A 19,174-nucleotide genomic window follows, 5' to 3' on the forward strand; every position below is an offset into this window, starting at 1 on the left:
CATAAGAAATAGGAGCAGGAGTCGGCCATTTGGCCCTTCGAGCCTGCTCCACCATTCAATAAGATCATGGCTGATCTTCTACCTCAACTCCACTTTCCTGCAATATCCCCATATCCCTTGATATCCACAAATCTATCGATATCTGTCTTGAACATACTCAACGACTGAGCCTCCACAGCCCTCTGGGGTAGAGAATTCCAAAGATTCACCATCCTCTGAGTGAAGAAATTTTTCCTCATCTCAGTTCTAAATGGCCAACCCCTTATTCTGAGTCTGTGACCCCTGGTTCAAGACTCCCCAGCCAGGGGAAACATCCTCCCTGCATCTACCCTGTCAAGCCCTGTAAGAAATTTGTATGTTTCAATGAGATCACCTCTCATTCTTCTAAACTCTAGAGAATATAGGCCTAGTCTACTCAATCTCTCCTCATAGGACAATCCCCCCATCCCAGGAATCAGTCTGGTGAACTTTTGTTGCACTCCCTCTGTGGCAAGTATATCCTTCCTTAGGTAAAGAGACCGAAACTGTACACAATACTCCAGGTGTGGTCTCACCAGGGCCCTATATAATTGCAGTAAGACGTCTTTACTCTTATACCATTTGCTTTCCTAATTGCTTGCTGTTAACTTTCAGTGATTCGTGTACAAGGACACCCAGGTCCCTCTGAACACCAACATTTCCCAATCTCTCACCATTTAAAGAATACTCTGCTTTTCTATTTTTCCTACCAAAGTGGATAACTTCACATTTCTCCACATTATATTCCATTTGCCATGTTCTTGCCCACTCGCCTAGCCTGTCTATATCCCCTTGAAGCCTCTTTGCATCCTCCTCATAACTTACATTTCCACCCAGCTTTGTATCAGCAGCAAACTTGGATATATTACATTTGGTCCTCTCATCCATATCATTGATATAGATTGTGAATAGCTGAGGCCCAAACAATGATCCTTGCGGTACCCCACTAGTTACAGCCTGCCAACCCGAAAATGGCCCATTTATTCCTGCTCTGTTTTCTGTCCGTTAACCAATCCTCAATCCATGCTAGTATATTACCCCCAATCCCATGAACTCTAATTTTGTTTAATAACCTCTTGTGTGGCACCTTATCGAATGCCTTCTGAAAATCCAAATACACCACATCCACTGGTTCCCCCTTATTTATTCTGCTAGTTACAATCTCAAAAACTAACAGATTTGTCAAACACGATTTCCCTTTCATAAATCCATGTTGACTGCCCAATCCAATTATTATTTTCTAAGTGCCCTGTTACCACGTCCTTAATAATAGATTCTAACATTTTCCCTACTACTGATGTCAGGCTAACTGGTCTGTAGTTCCCGTTTTCTCTCTCCCTCCTTTCTTAAATAGTGGGGTTACATTTGCTACCTTTCAATCTGTGGAAACCGCTCTAGAATCTATGAAATTTTGGAAAATGACAACCAATGCATCCACTATCTCTATAGCCACCTCTTTCAAAACCTTAGGATGTCGGCCATCAGGCCCAGGGGATTTATCGGCTTTCAGTCCCATTAATTTCTCCAGTGCTATTTTTTTTTTTAAATAATACTAATTTTTCAGTTTCTCATTCTCGCTAGACCCTTGGTTCTCCACTATTTCCAGGAACTTTTTTGCATCTTCTTCCGTGAAGACAGACACAAAGTATTTGTTTAATTTCTCTACCATTTCCTTATTCCCCATTATAATTTCTCCTGTCTCAGCCTGTAAGGGACCCACATTTACGTTCCGTAATCTTTTCCTTTTTACATACCTATAGAAGCTTTTACAGACTGTTTTTATGTCTCTCGCTAGTTTACTCTCATATTGTATTTTCCCTTTCTTTATCAATTTCTTGGTCTTCCTTTGCTGAATTCTAAAATCCTCCCAATCCTTAGGCTTACTACTCTTTTTGGCAACATTATAAGTCTCTTCCTTTGATCTATATCTTTAACTTCTCTTGTTAGCCACGGTTGCACCACTTTTCCGGTGGGGTTTTTGTGCCTTAAAGGAATGTATATTTGTTGTAAATTATGTATTCATTCTTTAAATGCTAGCCATTGCTTCTCTACCATCATACCTTTTAATGTAGTTTCCCAATCTACCTTAGCCAACTCGCTCCTCATACCTACATAGTTTGCTTTGTTTAGATTTAAGACCCTAGTTTCGGATTTAACTAAACCCCTTTACTATAAGATTATTAATTAACCCTTTCTCAATGCACAATACTAGATCTAAAATAGCCTGTTCCTTAGTTGGTTCCTCAACATACGGATCTTGAAAACTATCTTGCATACATTCCATGAATTCGTCCTCCACACTATTACTGCAAATTTGGTTTGCCCAGTCTATATGTAGATTAAAGCCCCCCATGATTACTGTATTACCCTTGTTACATGTGCCTCTAATTTCCTGATTTATACTCTGCTCTACATTTCAACTACTGTTTGAGGGCCTATAAATAACTCCCACCAATGTTTTCTGCCCCTTGCTGTTTCTTAGCTCCACCCAAACTGATTCTACTTCTTGATTTTCACAGCCAAGATCCTTTCTCTCTACTGTCTTTATCCCATCCTTTATTATCAGGGGTACTCCTCCTCCTTTTCCATTTTGCCTATCTCTTCTAAAAGTTAAGTATCCTGGAATATTTAGTTCCCAACCTTGGTTATTTGCAACCACGTCTCCATAACGGCTATTAGATCAAACCTGTTTATTTCTATCTGCGCTATTAATTCATCTATTTTGTTGCAAATGCTTCGCACATTCAGATATACAGTAGTGCCTTTAGCTTTGACTTATTTCTATTTTTCCCCTGATGTCACCTTTGTCACTTTGTCCCTTCCTGACCCACTCTGCTTATGTTTACCCAAAACTCTGCTCTGTTCTAGAGCCTTGACATTTCTCTTGCTGCTTTTAAATTTACTCTTTCCTGAATCCTCCCACCGCCCCCCCCCTTCATTAGTTTAAAGCCCTTTCTACTGCCCCAGTTATTCAATATGCCAGGATACTGATCCCAGCCCAGTTTACGTGGAGCCCGTGCCAACGGAACAGCTCCCTCTTTCCCCAGTACTGGTGCCAGTGCCCCAGGAACTGAAACCCCTTCCTCCCACACCACTCTTTGATGGGGTCACATTAACACTACTCAGCAACAACACAACCACTTTTGGCCTGTATTCTATCCCTCCGATATGATGACCCACATTATTTTTTAACTGTAGTGTTGCAATGGATGACCGCTTCTTGAATTATCCACAGTAACACCAAGAATGAGTAAAGTAATTCTGTGGTCATTCTAATTTTTGGATAAAGTACTTAAAGACAGTGAAAATAAACAATAACTGGATAAACGATGATGATAACTCAAGACCGTTATCTGAACAAGGGGTTCTGATTAATCACAAGACTGAATGTGAACTAACCCTAAATTCCCAAAAAGTTCATATCATTTACCTTTAAGATATACGCTTGAGAGAAATGTTAGTATGGGACCAAGGCCTGGTGAGAATGTACAGCATCACCAAATGACTACAGGGGTTGAGAAATAAGAGCATGTCTGGACATCTCCTGTGGTACATCATCACAAGAAAACACATTGCAACTTGCTGACAGCATCACTGGGGTGGGAACATAGACATTTCCTAAGGCTGGAGGGGAGAGAAAGGTAAGTAATCTCAGGGGTTTAGTCAAATTATTCTTCATTTTGTTGTTGGACAGCTCTCTGGCAGCCTTCCTGGGAATGTACTCTAGCTCGAACCAGCCTTGTAGACGTCGTGTGAATTTGCCTCAAGTGCAGGCAAGGTGTTGTCACCGACTCACACTTTCCAAAAGTTTCTGCGGCTGCAAACGAGACTCCAGGATGGTGTGTTGCCTCCCTGGCGCAAGGGTCAAGGATGTCTCAGAGCGGCTGCAGAACATTTTGGAAGGGGAGGGTGAACAGCCAGTTGTCGTGGTGCATATAGGTACCAACGATATAGGTAAAAACTGGGACGAGGTCCTAAAAGCTGAATATAGGGAGTTAGGAGATAAATTAAAAAATAGGCCCTCAAAGGTAGTAATCTCAGGATTGCTACCAGCGCCACGTGCTAGTCAGAGTAGAAATAGAAGGATATTTCAGATGAATACGTGGCTCGAGGAATGGTGCAACGGGGAGGGATTCAAGTTCCTGGGACATTGGAACCAGTTCTGGGGGAGGTGGGACCAGTTCAAACCGGACGGTTTGCACCTGCGCAGGGCTGGAACCGATGTCCTCGGGGGAGTATTTGCTAGTGCTCTGGGGGAGGGTTTAAAGTAAGATGGCAGGGGGTTGGGAACCTGAGCAGGGGGACAGAGGAAAGTGAAACAAGGATAAAAGCAAGAGAAAGGAAGGAGAAAAACAAAAGTGGCAGTCAGAGAAATCAACGGTTTAAATCAAACCTGGCCACAGTAAATAATAATTCTAATAGGTCTAAGAGCATTTAAAAAAATAAGCCTGAAGGCTTTGTGTCTTAATGCGAGGAGTATTTGTAATAAGGTGGATGAATTGGCTGCGCAAATAGAGGTAAATGAATATGATTTGGTTGGGATTACGGAAACGTGGCTCAAGGATGGCCAAGGCTGGGAACTCAACATCCAGGGGTATTCGATATTCAGGAAAGATAGGCAAAAATAATAATAATAATAATAATAATCAACTTTGTCATCGTTAGTGCACAAGTGCAGTACAACGAAATGTAGGCTTGTGGCTCCTGAGAGTGTACATTTAGATTAAGACATTTAAACATTAAGAAAAAGGAAAGGGAGGTGGGGTAGCATTACTGGTTAAAGAAGGGATCAACACAATTGTAAGGAAGGATATTAGCTCTGATGATGTGGAATCTGTATGGGTAGAATTGAGAAATACCAAGGGGCTGAAAACGTTAGTGGGAGTGATATATAGACCTCCAAACAGTAAGGCGGAGGTTGGGGATGGCATTAAAAGGGAAATTAAAGAAGTGTGCAACAATGGCACGGCAGTCATCATGGGTGACTTTAATCTACATATAGATTGGGCTAACCAAATTAGTAACAATACTGTGGAGGAGGAATTCCTGGAGTGTTTACAGGATGGTTTCCTGGACCAATATGTCGAGGAACCAACCAGAGATCAGGCCATCTTAGACTGGGTATTATGTAACGAGAAAGGATTAATTAGCAATCTTGTTGTACGAGGCCCCTTGGGTCGGAGCGATCATAATATGATCGAATTCTTCATTAAGATGGAGAATGAAGTAGTTGACTCAGAGACTAGGGTCCTAAATTTAAATAAAGGAAACTATGATGGTCTGAGGCGCGAGTTGGGTAGGATTGATAGGGAATGTCACTCAAAGAGTTGACGGTGGATAGGCAATGGCAAACATTCAAAGACTGCATGGATGAACTACAGAATTTGTTCATCCCAGTTTGGCATAAAAATAAAACAAAAAAGGTGACTCAACCGTGGCTAACAAGGGAAATTAGGGATAGCATAAGATCCAAGGAGAGAACATATAAATTGGCCAGAAAAAGCAATAATCCTGAGGATTGGGAGCAATTTAGGATTCAACAAAGGAGGACAAAGGGATTAATTAAGAAGGGGAAAATAGAATATGAGAGTAAGCTTGCAGGGAACATAAAAACTGACTGTAAAAGCTTTTATAGATATGTGAAGAGAAAAAGATTGGTGAAGTCAAGCGTAGGTCCCTTGCAGTCAGAATCAGGGGAATTTATAATGGGGAACAAAGAAATGGCTGACCAATTAAATACATATTTTGGTTCTGTCTTCACAAAAGAGGACACAAATAACCTCCCAGAGATGCCGGGGAACATAGGATCTGATGAAAGGGAGGAATTGAAAGAAAACAGTATTTGTAGGGAAATGGTGTTAGGGAAATTGAAGACCTATAAATCCCCAGGGCCTGATAATCTACATCCTAGGGTACTTAAGGAAGTGGCCCTAGAAATATTAGACGATGGAATCTGGAACAGTACCCATGGATTGGAGGGTAGCTAATTCCCCACTATTCAAAAAAGGTGGTAGAGAGAAAACGGGGAATTACAGACCGTTAAGCCTGACATCGGTCGTGGGGAAAATGCTAGAGTCCATTATAAAAGATGTAATAGCTGAGCACTTGGAAAACAGTGACAGGATCGGACAAAGTCAACATGGATTCACAAAAGGTAAATCGTGCTTGACTAATCTACTAGAATTTTTTGAGGATGTAACTGGTAAAATAGATAAGGGAGAACCAGTGGATGTGGTGTATCTGGACTTTCAGAAGGCCTTCGATAAGGTCCCGCATAAGAGATTAGCATGTAAAGTTAAGGCACATGGGATTGAGGGCAAGGTATTGACTTGGATAGAGAACTGGTTGGCAGACAGAAAGCAAAGAGTTGGAATAAACGGGTCTTTTTCCGAGTGCCAGGCAGTGACTAGTGGGGTACCGCAGGGATCAGTCCTTGGACCCCAGCTATTCACAATATATATTAATGATCTAGACAAGGGAACTAGATGCAAATACCTCCAAATTTGCAGACGACACAAAGCTGGGTGGGCGTGTGTGCTGTGAGGAGGATGTTGAGAAACTCCAGGATGATTTGGACATGTTGGGTGATTGGGCAGAAACATGGCAGATGCAATAGAACGTGGATAAATGTGAGGTTATCCACTTCGGTGGCAAAAACAGGAAGGCAGATTATTATCTAAATGGCAATAGATTGGGAGAAGGGGAAGTGCAACGAGACCTGGGTGTCCTTGTGCACCAGTCGCTGAAGGTAAGCATGCAGGTGCAGCAGGCGGTTAAGAAGGCAAATGGTATGTTGGTCTTCGTAGCGAGAGGGTTTGAGTACAGGAACAAGGATGTCTTGCTGCAGTTGTATAGGGCCTTGGTGAGACCACATCTTGAGTATTGTGTGCAATTTTGGTCGCCTTATCTGAGGAAGGATGTTCTTGCCATGGAAGGAGTTCAGCGAAGATTCACCAGGCTGATACCTGGGATGGCAGGAATGACATATGAGGAGAGATTGGGTCGACTGGGCTTGTACTCGCTGGAGTTTAGAAAAATGAGAGGTGATCTCATTGAAACTTATAAAATTCTAACAGGACTGGAAAGACTAGATGCAGGAAGGATGTTCACGATGGTCGGGGAGTCCAGAACCAGGGGACGCAGTCTAAGGATAAAGGGTAGGCCATTTAGTACAGAAATGAGGAGGAATTTCTTCACCCAGAGAGTGGTGAACCTGTGGAACTCTCTACCACAGAAGGTGGTGGAGGCCAGTTCATTAAATATATTCAAGAAGGAGTTGGATATATTTCTTAAGGCTAAAGGGATCAAGGAGTATGGGGAGAAAGCAGGGACCGGGTACTGAATTTGGATGATCAGCCATGATCGCATTGAATGGCGGAGCAGGCTCAAGGGGCCGAATGGCCTACTTCTGCTCCTATCTTCTATGTTTCTATGTAAAACTGATGCAGAGGATCATTTATTGTACTAGCAGGAAAGACTGACCAGGGTGGGGCTCTTTTCTCCAGAAAAAAGAAGTCTGAGGGGGGTACCTGATAGAAGTCTTTAAAATTATGAAGGGCTTCAATAGGGTAGACATAGAGAGGAAGTTTCCACTTGTGGGGGAGTCCAAAACTAGGGGCCATCAATAGAAGATGTCACCAATAGGGAATTCAGGAGAAACTTCTTTACTCAGAGAGTGGTTAAGATGTGGAACACGTTATCAGTCGAATAGTATAGATACATTTAAGGGGAATCTAGATAGATACATGAAGGAGAAAGGATTAGAAGGCTACATTGATCGGGTGAGATGAAGTAAATAGCGTGAGCTCGTGCAAAAACACCAGCATAGACCAGTTGGGCCGAATGGCCTGTTTCTGTGCAATTATATGTACTTGGCACAAGTTGAAGCCAGTTGTAATTGTGGACATTTTGTGCGGTCTTTTTTATATATGATGGAGGTTTGGCTGGCTGTTATTTTAGCACCAACTTATCATCGTGCAGAGTACGTTCGAGGTGCTAACTCACATTATAGGGTAGTATTTATGTTCATTTGTAAATTCTGACATGGGTTTAGTATCAGTAAATTGGAAATCATCATGGGATAAAACAGCAATTGGGCCAGTTATTGGGGGCAGGGAGGGTTAATCCAACTAATTAGCCGTGGCCTAGCTAATTACCTTTCTGCAAATTCCACTATGTAGCGCACTCGATTGCAGTTATAAGTAAACACTCAGACTGGGCGTTAATCTACTCTGGCAGCATAAAGTAAGTATGATCTTCTAAAATCGTTTACAGCCAGTCAAAGGAAGTGTCCTGGAATGAGTGAGTCTATGTGGGGCTAAATGGTAGTTCCACATTATACAGATATAGTTCCATCTTTTCCATCAATGGTTTATAGTTTGATATATTTTCCTGGCAGGGTTGGCAGCAGCTTATGGAGTTGGCGAGTGTGTGAAGCAGTGGAGTTATTAAGTGCTGGCTTCTTTCTCCCACTTCCTACATCACCCAGGGTCAAGACAGTCCCTAAACTGGAGGACCAAGACACGAGCTATTTAATAATACAGCAGAATCCAGTTACTATACCTGATTTAGCCAGTAACCCAAATGATCACTATGACGGATTGATCAGTATGGGTGACCTCCAATGTCAACCGTAGCTGATGAATCAGCAGCTCAGCCTCTCCTCTGATGAATTGCTAAGAATGATGATGCTTTTATTTTTCCATTCAATTTTGGCCCAAAACCGATACTCTGAACACTTGGAAGCTGTGAGGTGCTAATGGACATCTTACACTGGCTTTGGGCTGAAAATAAATGGAAAATAAAGCACGGAGGCTATTTTTACACAGCAGCCTGATTATTGGGAGTGCATCCTAATGGTGCTGCTCTCCAGCATGTACATGTATGATTCGTGCAGCTGGACTCATTGGGGAGATAGATCTAAACCAGGGAGTTATAGACCATTTAACGTAACATCAGTGGTAGGAAAGACACTAGAACCTTTTAAAAAGGTCAAATAACAAAACATCTAGAGACGGAGAATATATTTTTTTAAATAGCGTGGAATCTAAAAGGAGGGTCATGTTTAAACAAACTTAATGAATTCTTTGAAGGAGTAACAGAAAGAGTAGACCAGGACAATACAGTGGATGTGGTACACGTGGACTTTCAGAAGGCCTTCGATAATGTTCTACATAAGAGACTCATGACAAAGTGTGGAGTCAGGGGTCAGGCAGCGGGATGGATTGAAAGAGGACTACAAAACAGAAAACAGATTAAGCATTAAGGGAAGTTCCTTGGTTTGGCAGAAAGTGGGGAGTGGTGTCCTGAAGGGATCTGTGCTGGGACCACTGTTGTTCACCAAATACAGAAATGATTCGGACTCAGGAATTGGAGGCATGGTGTTGAAATTTACAGATGATACAAAATTGAGGGTATAGCGAATAATGAGGACTGCACCAAAATACAGGACAACATAAACAGGCTTGCAGAATGGACAGATAAATGGCAATTACAATTCAATTTTGTGAAGAGTGAGGTGGTTCACTTTGGTAGGAGGAATAAGGAGGCCATTTATTCCTTGGACGGTCAGAAACTAAATGGGGTACATTAAAGAGATCTGGCAATATAGTTACATAAATCACTAAAGTTAGCAACACAAGTTGATAAGGCCATAAAAGAGTGCAAACAATGTTCTGGGTTCATTTCTAGAGGAAAAGAATACAAATACAGGGAGGTTTTATATAGAACCTTGGTTAGACCACACTTGGCATACTCTGCGCAGTTCTGGTCTCCATACTACAAGAAGAATATTGAAGCACTGGAGAAAGTGCAGTAAAGATTTACAAGGATGTTACCAGAATTGAGAGAATGCAACGATCAGGACAGATTCAGCAGACTGGGGCTCTTTTCTCCAGAAAAGGGAAGACTAAGAGGAGAGCTGATAGAGGTCTTTAAAATTATGACGAGGTTCAATAGGGTGGATGTGGCAAAACTGTTTCCACTTGTGGAGAGTCCAGAACAAGGGGGCATAAAAATAAGAGAACCACTAACTGAACAAATACAGAATTTAGGAGGAATCTTTTTTTTTAAATTTTTTATACAGAGTGGTGAAAATGTGGAAAACACTGCCACATGGAGTGGTTAATACATTTAAGGGGAGGCTTTATACATACATGAGGGAGAAGGGAATAGAGGGATATGACAGCAGGGTGGGAAGAGATCATTAGAGTGGGAGGAGACCCGTGTGGAGTATAAGCACTGGCCAGATGGGTTTAATGGTCTGTTTCTATGCTGTAGATTCTAAGGCCGTGATTTTGCTCACCTTGGCGGGCAACGTTGGTGGCGGGTCCCGACCCCGCTGCTGGCTCCATCCCGCTGTCCAAAATGATTTTCCCTTGATAGGGCTTGTTAAGCCCACCCAGCGCGTTTGCCGGTCCAATTAGAGGAAGCGGGTCTGGTGACGTCATTTCTTGACGTGTCATCAGCCGGTTCCTTAAAGGGGCCGTGTCCAACTTTATTTTGACATTTGTGCTGTCAGTGTTCTACAGCATTGAGGTGCTGCAAACACTAACAATGACTGCACAGAGATGCAGGGCTGCATCCAGGTTCTCCTAGGCTCCCTCCATATGCTTATGGAGGGAGTCAGAGCACGCAGGGAGGTCCTCTTCCCCCCTCCTTATGCTTATGGAGGGAGTCAGAGCACGCATGGAGGTCCTATTCCCTTCCGATGGATGGAAGAGACCTCCCCAGGATATCAATGCAGCCTGGTTGCACATTGCACAGGAGGACACAAGCAGGGGTGTAGTCAGGAGGACCTGGGTGCAGTGGGGCAAACCTTTCAATGATCTCAGTGGATCACGAAATGTTAGTACAAAGCTGCACTCAACTTCATCCTGCTGTGCCTCTCATCACATCCCCATCACTCTGCCTTCCCTACTCACACCAACTTACCTTGCACCTCCACCCACATTATCACATCCTCATCTCACTAGCCAACCCTCACACTCACCCTCATCCTAGTACAATCATACCAACTAACAACACACAAGGGTAGCCACTTGGGTATTTTATCCAATGTTCATGTAAAGTTTCTGTTAATGTGATGTCAAATATTGAAACCTTTATTTTCAACACTTTGCGTTCTTGGACAGATTTGTGTGGACCTTTGGAAGTGTCTTAGTGAGTTGCAGTGACTGGTGAGACATAACGGTACCTCCTGCAACGGTGGCAAGTGTGAAAGGAATAGCTTGGGACACTGTAGGAATGCTTTATGGTGTTGGTGTGGGGTGATACCAACCTGGCGCAGCATGTGGCAGCCAGGGTGTACAGCGTCAAGTGAAGTAAATCTGGCCAAGGTGAGGCTATCCCTGGCCTCCCGGGCAGCAATGTGCTCGGGTGCTGATGCCCTCTGTCCTGTGCAACATCAGGTGATTGTGGAAAAGGTTGGTGTTGTTGTTGGGGCTGATAGTGGTCGGATTCTGAGGACCAAGGTGAGACAGTATGAGGGCACCCATGTTGATGGAATAGATGGCAGGTGAAGTAGAGATGACAGAAGCATTCTGTCAATGGTGAGAGAGTTCTTCCAAAGAGGCGATACTGGATGGAGAGTGGAAAGCCTGCAGAATCTGTGCCGGAAATGGACTGAGATACAGCTTGTGGCTGAGGAAAGTGATGATGTCAGGTGGGAGTTTTTACTGTACATTTGAAGCTGTCAAGTAATCGACTGGAGCAATGGCCACTGAACTCCCACCTCAGGTTGACAGCTGTGGTCCCTGAACAGCGTGCTTCCAGTGGCCATGAAGTTAAAGTGAAAAGTTAAAAAAGCCTGTTAATGATCTGTCAACTAGATGTCAGAGATTAATTGGGTCCCCTGCCGCTGCCTGTTGGGTCTGCTCAGTGCTGACAGACCCGACATTGAGAAAGGCATGCGACGGCGGGGTCCCGACCCGCTGTCAAAAAAACTTTCCCACCTGACCCGCCACCGATCCCAATCGCTGACCCCCCGGAAAATTCCGGACATGCCACGCGGTTGTACTGACTGTTTTGCCAGCAGTTCCCCACGGCTGAAAGACATTTGCTTCTCTTTGTCAACCACGTTGGTGTGGGACTGGATTCACATATAGGGGCAGACTGGGCAAGGACGGAAGGTTTCCTTCCCTAGAGGCCAGTTGGGTTTTTACGACAATCCGACAGCTTCGTGGTCACTTTTGCTGGTACCAGCTTTTTATTTCCAGATTTGTTAAAACTGAACTTAAATTCTCAAACTGCCATTGCGTAATTTGAACTCACTTCCTCTAGAATAAAACTTGTGATCTGGAACTAGCCGCACCTCTAGCCAAGCTGTTCCAGTACAGCGACAACACTGGCATCTACCCGACAATGTGGAAAACTGCCCAGGTATGTCCTGGCCACAAAAAGCAGGACAAATCCAATCCGGCCAGTTACCACCCCATCAATCTACTCTCAATCACCAGCAAAGCAATGGAAGGTGTTGTCGACAGTGCTATCAAGCTCCAATAACCTGCTTACCGATGCTCAGTTTGGGTTCCACCAGGACCACTCAACTCCAGATCTCATTACAGCCTTGGTCCAAACATGGACAAAGGAGCTGAATTCCAGAGGTGAGGTGAGAGTGACTGCCCTTGACATCAAGGCAGCATTTGACCGAGTGTGGCATAAAGGAGCCCTAGTAAAACTGAGGTCAATGGGAATCGGGGGCAAAAACCTCCACTGGCTGGAGTCATACCTAACACAAAGGAAGATGGTTGTGGTTGTTGGATGTCAGTCCTCTCAGCCCCAGGACGTTGCTGCAGGAGTTCCTCAGGGTACTGTCCTCAGCCCAACCATCTTCAGCTGCTTCATCAATGACCTTCCCTCCATCATAAGGTCAGAAGTGGGGATGTTCGCTGATGATTGCACAGTATTCAGTTCCATTCGCAACTCTTCAGATAATGAAGCAGTTTATGCCCGCATGCAGCACGACCTGGAGGACATTCAGGTTTGGGCTGATAAGTGGCAAGTAACATTCGCGCCACACAAATGCCAGGCAATGACTATCTCCAACAAGCGAGAGTCTAACTACCGCTCCTTGACATTCAATGGCATTACCATTGCCGAATCCCCCACCATCAACATCCTGGGGGGGGGTTTAACCATTAACCAGAAACTTAACTGGACCAGCCACAGAAATACTGTAGCAACAAGAGCGGGTCAGAGGCTGGGTATTCTGCGGCGAGTGTCTCACCTCCTGACTCCCCAAAGCCTTTCCACCATCTACAAGGCACAAGTCAGGAGTGTAATGGAATACTCTCCACTTGCCTGGATGAGTGCAGCTTCAACAATACAAGCAGCTTGACACCATCCAGGACAAAGCAGCCCGCTTGATAGTACCCCATCCACCACCTTAAACATTCATTCCCTCCACCACCAGCGTACCATGGCTGCAGTGTGTCTTATCTTCTTAGGCAGTCCCTCGGAACCGAGGATGACTTGCTTCCACACTAAAAAGGAGTTTTCAGGTGACTGATGAGTCCAATGTGGGACCTACAGTCTCTGTCACAGGTGGGGCAGACGGTGGTTGAAGGCGCGGGTGGGTGGGGTGCTTGGGTTGACGTGCGCGCCTTCCGTTGTTTGCGCTTCGCTTCCGCTTGCTCCCAGCGAAGAGACTCGAGGTGTTTGGCGCCTTCCCGGATGCTTGAAGCGTTTCCTCTGCCCACCTGGGGCTCTCTTGCCGTGTTGGAGCTCAGAGTAGAACGCTAGTTTTGGGAGTCTCGTATCGGGCATGCAGACGATGTGGCCTGTCCATCGGAGCTGGTCGAGTGTGGTCAAAGCTTCGATGCTGGGGATGTTGGCCTGAGCAAGAACAATGACTTTGGTGCGACTATCCCACCAATGGATTTGCAGGATCTTGCGGAGGCAGCGTTGGTGGTGCCTCTCCAGTGCTTTGAGGTGCCTGCTGTACATGATCCATGTCTCTGAAGCATACAGGAGGGCGAGTATCACTACTGCTCTGTAGACCATGAGCTTGGTGCCGGGTTTGAGGTCCTGGTCTTCAAACACTCTCTTCCTCAGGCGACCGAAGGCTGCACTGGCACACTGAAGGCGGTGTTGGACTTCGTCATCAACGTCTGCCCTCGTTAATAGTAGGCTCCCAAGGTATGGGGAAAGTGGTTCACGTTGTCCAAGGCCTTGTCGTGGATTTTGATAATCGGGGGGGGGGGGGGACCAGTACTGTGTGGTGGGGGCAGGTTGGTAGAGGACCTTTGTCTTACGGATGTTTAGTGTAAGGCCCATGCTCTCGTACGTTTCGGTGAAGGTGTTGACGATGGTTTGGAGTTCGACCGCCGAGTGTGCGCAGACGCAAGCGTCATCTGCATACTGCAATTCGATGAAAGAGGATGGGACGACCTTGGATCTGGACTGGAGGCGATGGTGTTTGAACAGTTTCCCGTGTGTTCTGTAGATTAGCTCCACTCCAGCGGGGAGCCTACCGAGGGCGAGATGGAGCATTGCAGCAAGGAAGATCGAGAAGAGCGTTGGTGCGATGAGACAGCCTTGCTTGACCCCGGTCCGTACATGAATTGGGTCTGTGGTGGACCCGTTGGTCAGGATCATGGCTTGCATGTCGTCGTGAAGTAGGTGGAGGATGGTGACAAACTTTTGAGGGCAGCCGAATTTGAGGAGGACACTCCATAACCCCTCACGGTTGGTGCTGTTCTCTGCATTTCTCTTGTAATTAACGCACGGTGAAGATCATGTCCATTGTGCCCCTTAGTGGGCGGAATCCGCATTGCAACTCTGGGAGGAGCTCTTCAGCCACTGGGAGAAGGCGATTGAGGAGAATTCTTGCAATGACTTTCCCTGTGGCAGACAGCAGGGAAACTCCTCTGTAATTACCACAATCGGACTTGTCACCTTTCTTGAAGATGGTCATGATTACGGCGTCTCGGAGATCCCCTGGTATGCTCTCCTCCTTCCAAATAAGAGAAATGAGTTCATGTATTCGCACCAAAAGTGCTTCTCCGCCATGCTTTAGTGCCTCGGCGGGGATTCCATCTGCTCCTGAGGCTTTGTTGTTCTTCAGTTGTCAGATGGCCTTTTCAACCTCATGCCGGGCTGGGGTTGTGCTGATGTGGTGGCGGGTAGCATTCTGTGGGATGGAGTTGAGGACACTCGCATCGAAGACAAGAGTCTCGGTTAAGGAGATCTTCGAAGTGCTCCTTCCAGCAGGCAATGACTGCCTCTCTGTCCTTGATGAGTACCACTCTGTTCTTGGCCCACAGTGGGGTAGGACCTTGGGTGCTTGGGCCATAGGTGGTCTTGACTGCGCTAAAGAATCCACGCACGCGTGGTTGTTGGCTAGCTGCTGGATCTCCTGCGCTTTCTCCACCCACCATCTGTTCTTTAGGTCACGGGTTTTTTTGTTGGACCTTGGCCTTCAGGCGCCTGTAGAGCTGCTTTCTTGCTCTCGAGTTGTGTTGTTGTTTCCAGATCAGGAATGCCTTGCGCTTGCAGCTTATTAGCTCCTGGATCTCCTGGTCGTTCTCGTAGAACCAGTCTTGGTGTTTCCTGGTCGAGTGACCGAGCGTCTCTTCACAGGTGCTGATTATGGAGGCCTTGAGTGCAGACCAGGCGCTGTGGACACTCTGTCTCTGCATCACTGGGAGTCGTCAGGTTGGTTGTGAGGCATAGACTGAATAGGGCTTTCTTAGCAGGGTCTTTGAGTGCTCCAGTGTTGATTTTCCTGCGGCATTGTTTCTGTTGCTGCCGCTGTTTTGGGGCTACGTTGATGGAGATGTCAGAGCGGATTAGGCGGTGGTCTGTCCAGCAGTCGTCAGCTCCTGTTATGGCGCGGGTGATGCGGACGTCCTTGCGGTCCCTCGCTTGGACGATGACGTAGTCCAGCAGATGCCAGTGCTTGGAGCGAGGGTGTTGCCATGAAGCCTTGTACTTGTCTCTCTGATGGAACAAGGTGTTGGTTATGACAAGGCCATGTTCTAAGCATTTTGTCAGGAGGAGGGTACCGTTGGAGTTGGCTTTCTCTACCCCCTCTCTGCCAATCGCACCTCCCCAGAGGTCTGTGTCCTTTCCAACTCTGGCGTTAAAGTCGCCAAGGAGGATCAGCTCGTCACCCGTTGGGACTCAGGACAGGGATTGTTCAAGGTTCATGGCTGCAGTGTGTACCATTTACAAGATACACTGCAGCAACTCGCCAAGGCTTGTTCGGCAGCACCTTCCAAACCCGCGGCTTCCACCACCTAGAAGGACAAGGCGCATGGGAACACCATCACCTGCAAGTTCCCCTCCAAGTTACACACCAGCCTGACTTGGAAATATATTGCCCTTCCTTCATAGTCGTTGGGTCAAAATCCTGGAACTCCCTCCCTAACAGCACTGTAGGACTAGCTTCACCACAAGGACTGCAGCGGTTCAAGGCGGCGGCTCGCCACCACCTTCTCAAAGGCAATTAGGGACGGGCAATAAATGTTGGCCTTGCCAGCGACGCCCACATCCTAGGAACTAATTTTTGAAAAGTCCAGTAATATAACCATTACACTACTATAGCCGTATAAAAATACATAAAAACATTAGCAGCACACTGGGACTCAGCATTTGAACAGCCATTTACTGTTGAACTGTTTATGGTACTAGTAGGGCGTGAGTAGTGCTGAGTCAGCCTTCCGATCCCTTCACAGACTAATTGTTGCCGATGAACATTATAACTGAGGCAATTGTTCTTCAGCAATGGAGAACAGTCAACAAAGTGATGAGTACAACCGAACTGAACTGCTCTGATCACTGTCAATGGGGTTCTACAGCCCTGCAATTCCACGACTGTGAAAATGAGCACTGCTGTGCAATGTGTCCCCACCAGATTCTGTTTACTTTCCTTCCCCTAGTGACTGAGCACTACAAACGGCAATCACTACATCTAGTTTCTGCTGTATTCTTTTTATGTCTAGTCTCTTATTTTTAGTATTTATATAGTTTTAATTTTTCTATTGTAAATTCATGTTGAAAATAGTTTGCAATATAATGCATACTACAGGTAATATGTTGCCAAATAGATATTAATACTATCTCATGATGTAGGAGCTGAAGGTATGTGTTGCATAGATTCGATTCATCTATATGGCCATCACCTTTATAACAAATCCAGGTGTACCACACCCACTTTAGTGTGTGCCAAATGTTCACTGAATGGTGTGAAGAGTGAAAACAGAAGTCAAAGCCAATAGGTTAGATTATGGTCAGCAAAGAAACAGATCTAGTTTGAACCAAAAATAAATACTGTGGATATTAAAACTTACACATACATGATTAAATTAAGAACACAGGAATACAGCTTGAAGAAATAAAAGGCCTTTCATCCTATGTAGACTGCTCTATCGACAGCCCATGCAGGACAACCTCAATCATGGAGCTTCCCTCCTCCCAACCACACTCATTTCCAAGGACTAGATGATTACCCACAAAAAAATTCTCTGCAATATCTGAAATACAACAGTCATGCTGTTCAATACTGTAACAATGCATGCAGTGAGGACTGAACAGTAATATCCGTCATGTCGATGTCTACAATAGGGTTGCATGATCTTGGAACCAAATTTGATTACCCAATACTATTTGTAGAATTTAAAAAAATTGGTCATTGTGCTTTGTAAAAACCCATCTATCAAAAGATGCTCCACAGTAAAGCATTGATAGTGTTTCCACTTGGGTGATAAGTGAGTGCTAACCAGCAGCCAACTATCTGACCCGCCTCAACACGCACAGTTGAAATAGCTACCCTATGCTTCTTTTAGCCGCAAGATTCCTACCCAGTTCCCTGCCTTACAATCTGAATTACTGCAGTTAGTGAGATAATCTTTGATTTCATACGACACCAAAAGCCACGAAATAGAAGAGCTACTAGTACCCACCCTTCCTGTGGTCTGTCTTAATTTAAAAAAGCCCATCTGTCTTACTATTTCACCTTAGAAAGTTTGCTGGCTGGGTCAATCTTAACCTGGCTGAGAAAACCTTTTTCTTCTAGTTTATGACTTAGACATGCTTGTCCTTTCTGCAGAATATAAAACCAATGAGCTCCTGAATACCTTTCATAGTCTGCTGGGTCTATTCATATCTGGTTTCATGTAACTCCAAAATATCTCCCTGTAACTGTGATGTAAACACTGTTGCTATGGAAAATAATTTGATACAGGGTTTCTACCTCTGAGGTTAGATGGCCTGCCTCAGCAAGTCATTCCACTCTCTCTGGAGCAGGCCGAAAACTTACAGAACTCCTCCTCATCACAGCTGGTTAATTAGGGTGCTTGACAACCACAGGACATGAAAAACCACAACCACAAGGTACTGAAGAGAGCATCTTGATCACATTGATGACTTGGAAGTGAATTGAAAACACTTACTCATTTCAGCAATCTTCTGCTGCAGGAGTTTGGATTCCCCAGACAAGTGCTTGCTAAAAAGCAGAAAAAAAAGTAAATATACATCCAAATGAGTAAATATCTTAATTTAAATCACGTGGGTAAAGCTCTTGTGCTACAATCTGTGAAATAATTCTATTCTTGAAACAAAGTGAAAGCCTGATTTTTTTTTGCTGATTTGCGATCAGATACATAATGGAGCAGCACAGCCGTCTTCATTGTTTACCTGCCGTCCGCCTCGTCCTGTCCATCCATATCGAAGCGAAGCCTCTTCAGTGGTTTTGGCATACTCCCCGTGTCTCCAGCCCGCTTCAGGTGCCGATCACTGCTACTCACGAGCTGGTTGATCATCTGGAATTTTTCTGGTGTCTGAAACAATAACCATCAGTGTAGTGACAATTACCGGGCAGATCACGGTCCAGCTTGGGGGGAAAAGAATGTACATTTTCCCCTTTTTACACAATATTACTACTTTGCTTCTTTTTTCAATTTACATAGTTTTCCTTCAGCCAAAGAAAGATTCCCTAACCAATTCTCCATGTCTGCCATCATAACCCATAGTTGTACACCTAGACCTAGTACTGTAAGCTGCGTTTAGATGGGATACACAAAGGTAATTTAGTAGCACGTTCCTGGTTATACTGGATAGGATCAGCTTTATTTATGTGTGTTACACACTCCCATTACCACTCAGCCATTGGGGAGCTGAAGAGCCTTGTAGTGACATTTACTGAGACTTGTGCAAG

At 45.0% G+C, this 19,174-nt stretch overlaps 1 protein-coding gene across 7 annotated transcripts in view; it reads right to left on the bottom strand.

The window, feature by feature from the left end:
- rb1 (retinoblastoma 1) overlaps positions 1-19,174 on the bottom strand; it is a 295,784-nt gene that overhangs the window by 10,180 nt on the left and 266,430 nt on the right. For all 7 annotated transcript variants that reach the window (XM_086006459.1, XM_086006458.1, XM_086006457.1 and 4 more), the window contains 2 exons: positions 18,655-18,797; positions 18,411-18,463 (listed from right to left, as the gene is read on the bottom strand). In XM_086006459.1, the coding sequence (XP_085862585.1) occupies positions 18,411-18,463; positions 18,655-18,797 (196 nt within the window). The remainder of the gene's footprint in view (positions 1-18,410; positions 18,464-18,654; positions 18,798-19,174) is intronic.

Source organism: Somniosus microcephalus, chromosome 14 (assembly GCF_052327205.1).
Source record: "Somniosus microcephalus isolate GS21.2 chromosome 14, FLI_Smic_1.0, whole genome shotgun sequence".
Lineage (NCBI taxonomy): Eukaryota > Metazoa > Chordata > Chondrichthyes > Squaliformes > Somniosidae > Somniosus > Somniosus microcephalus.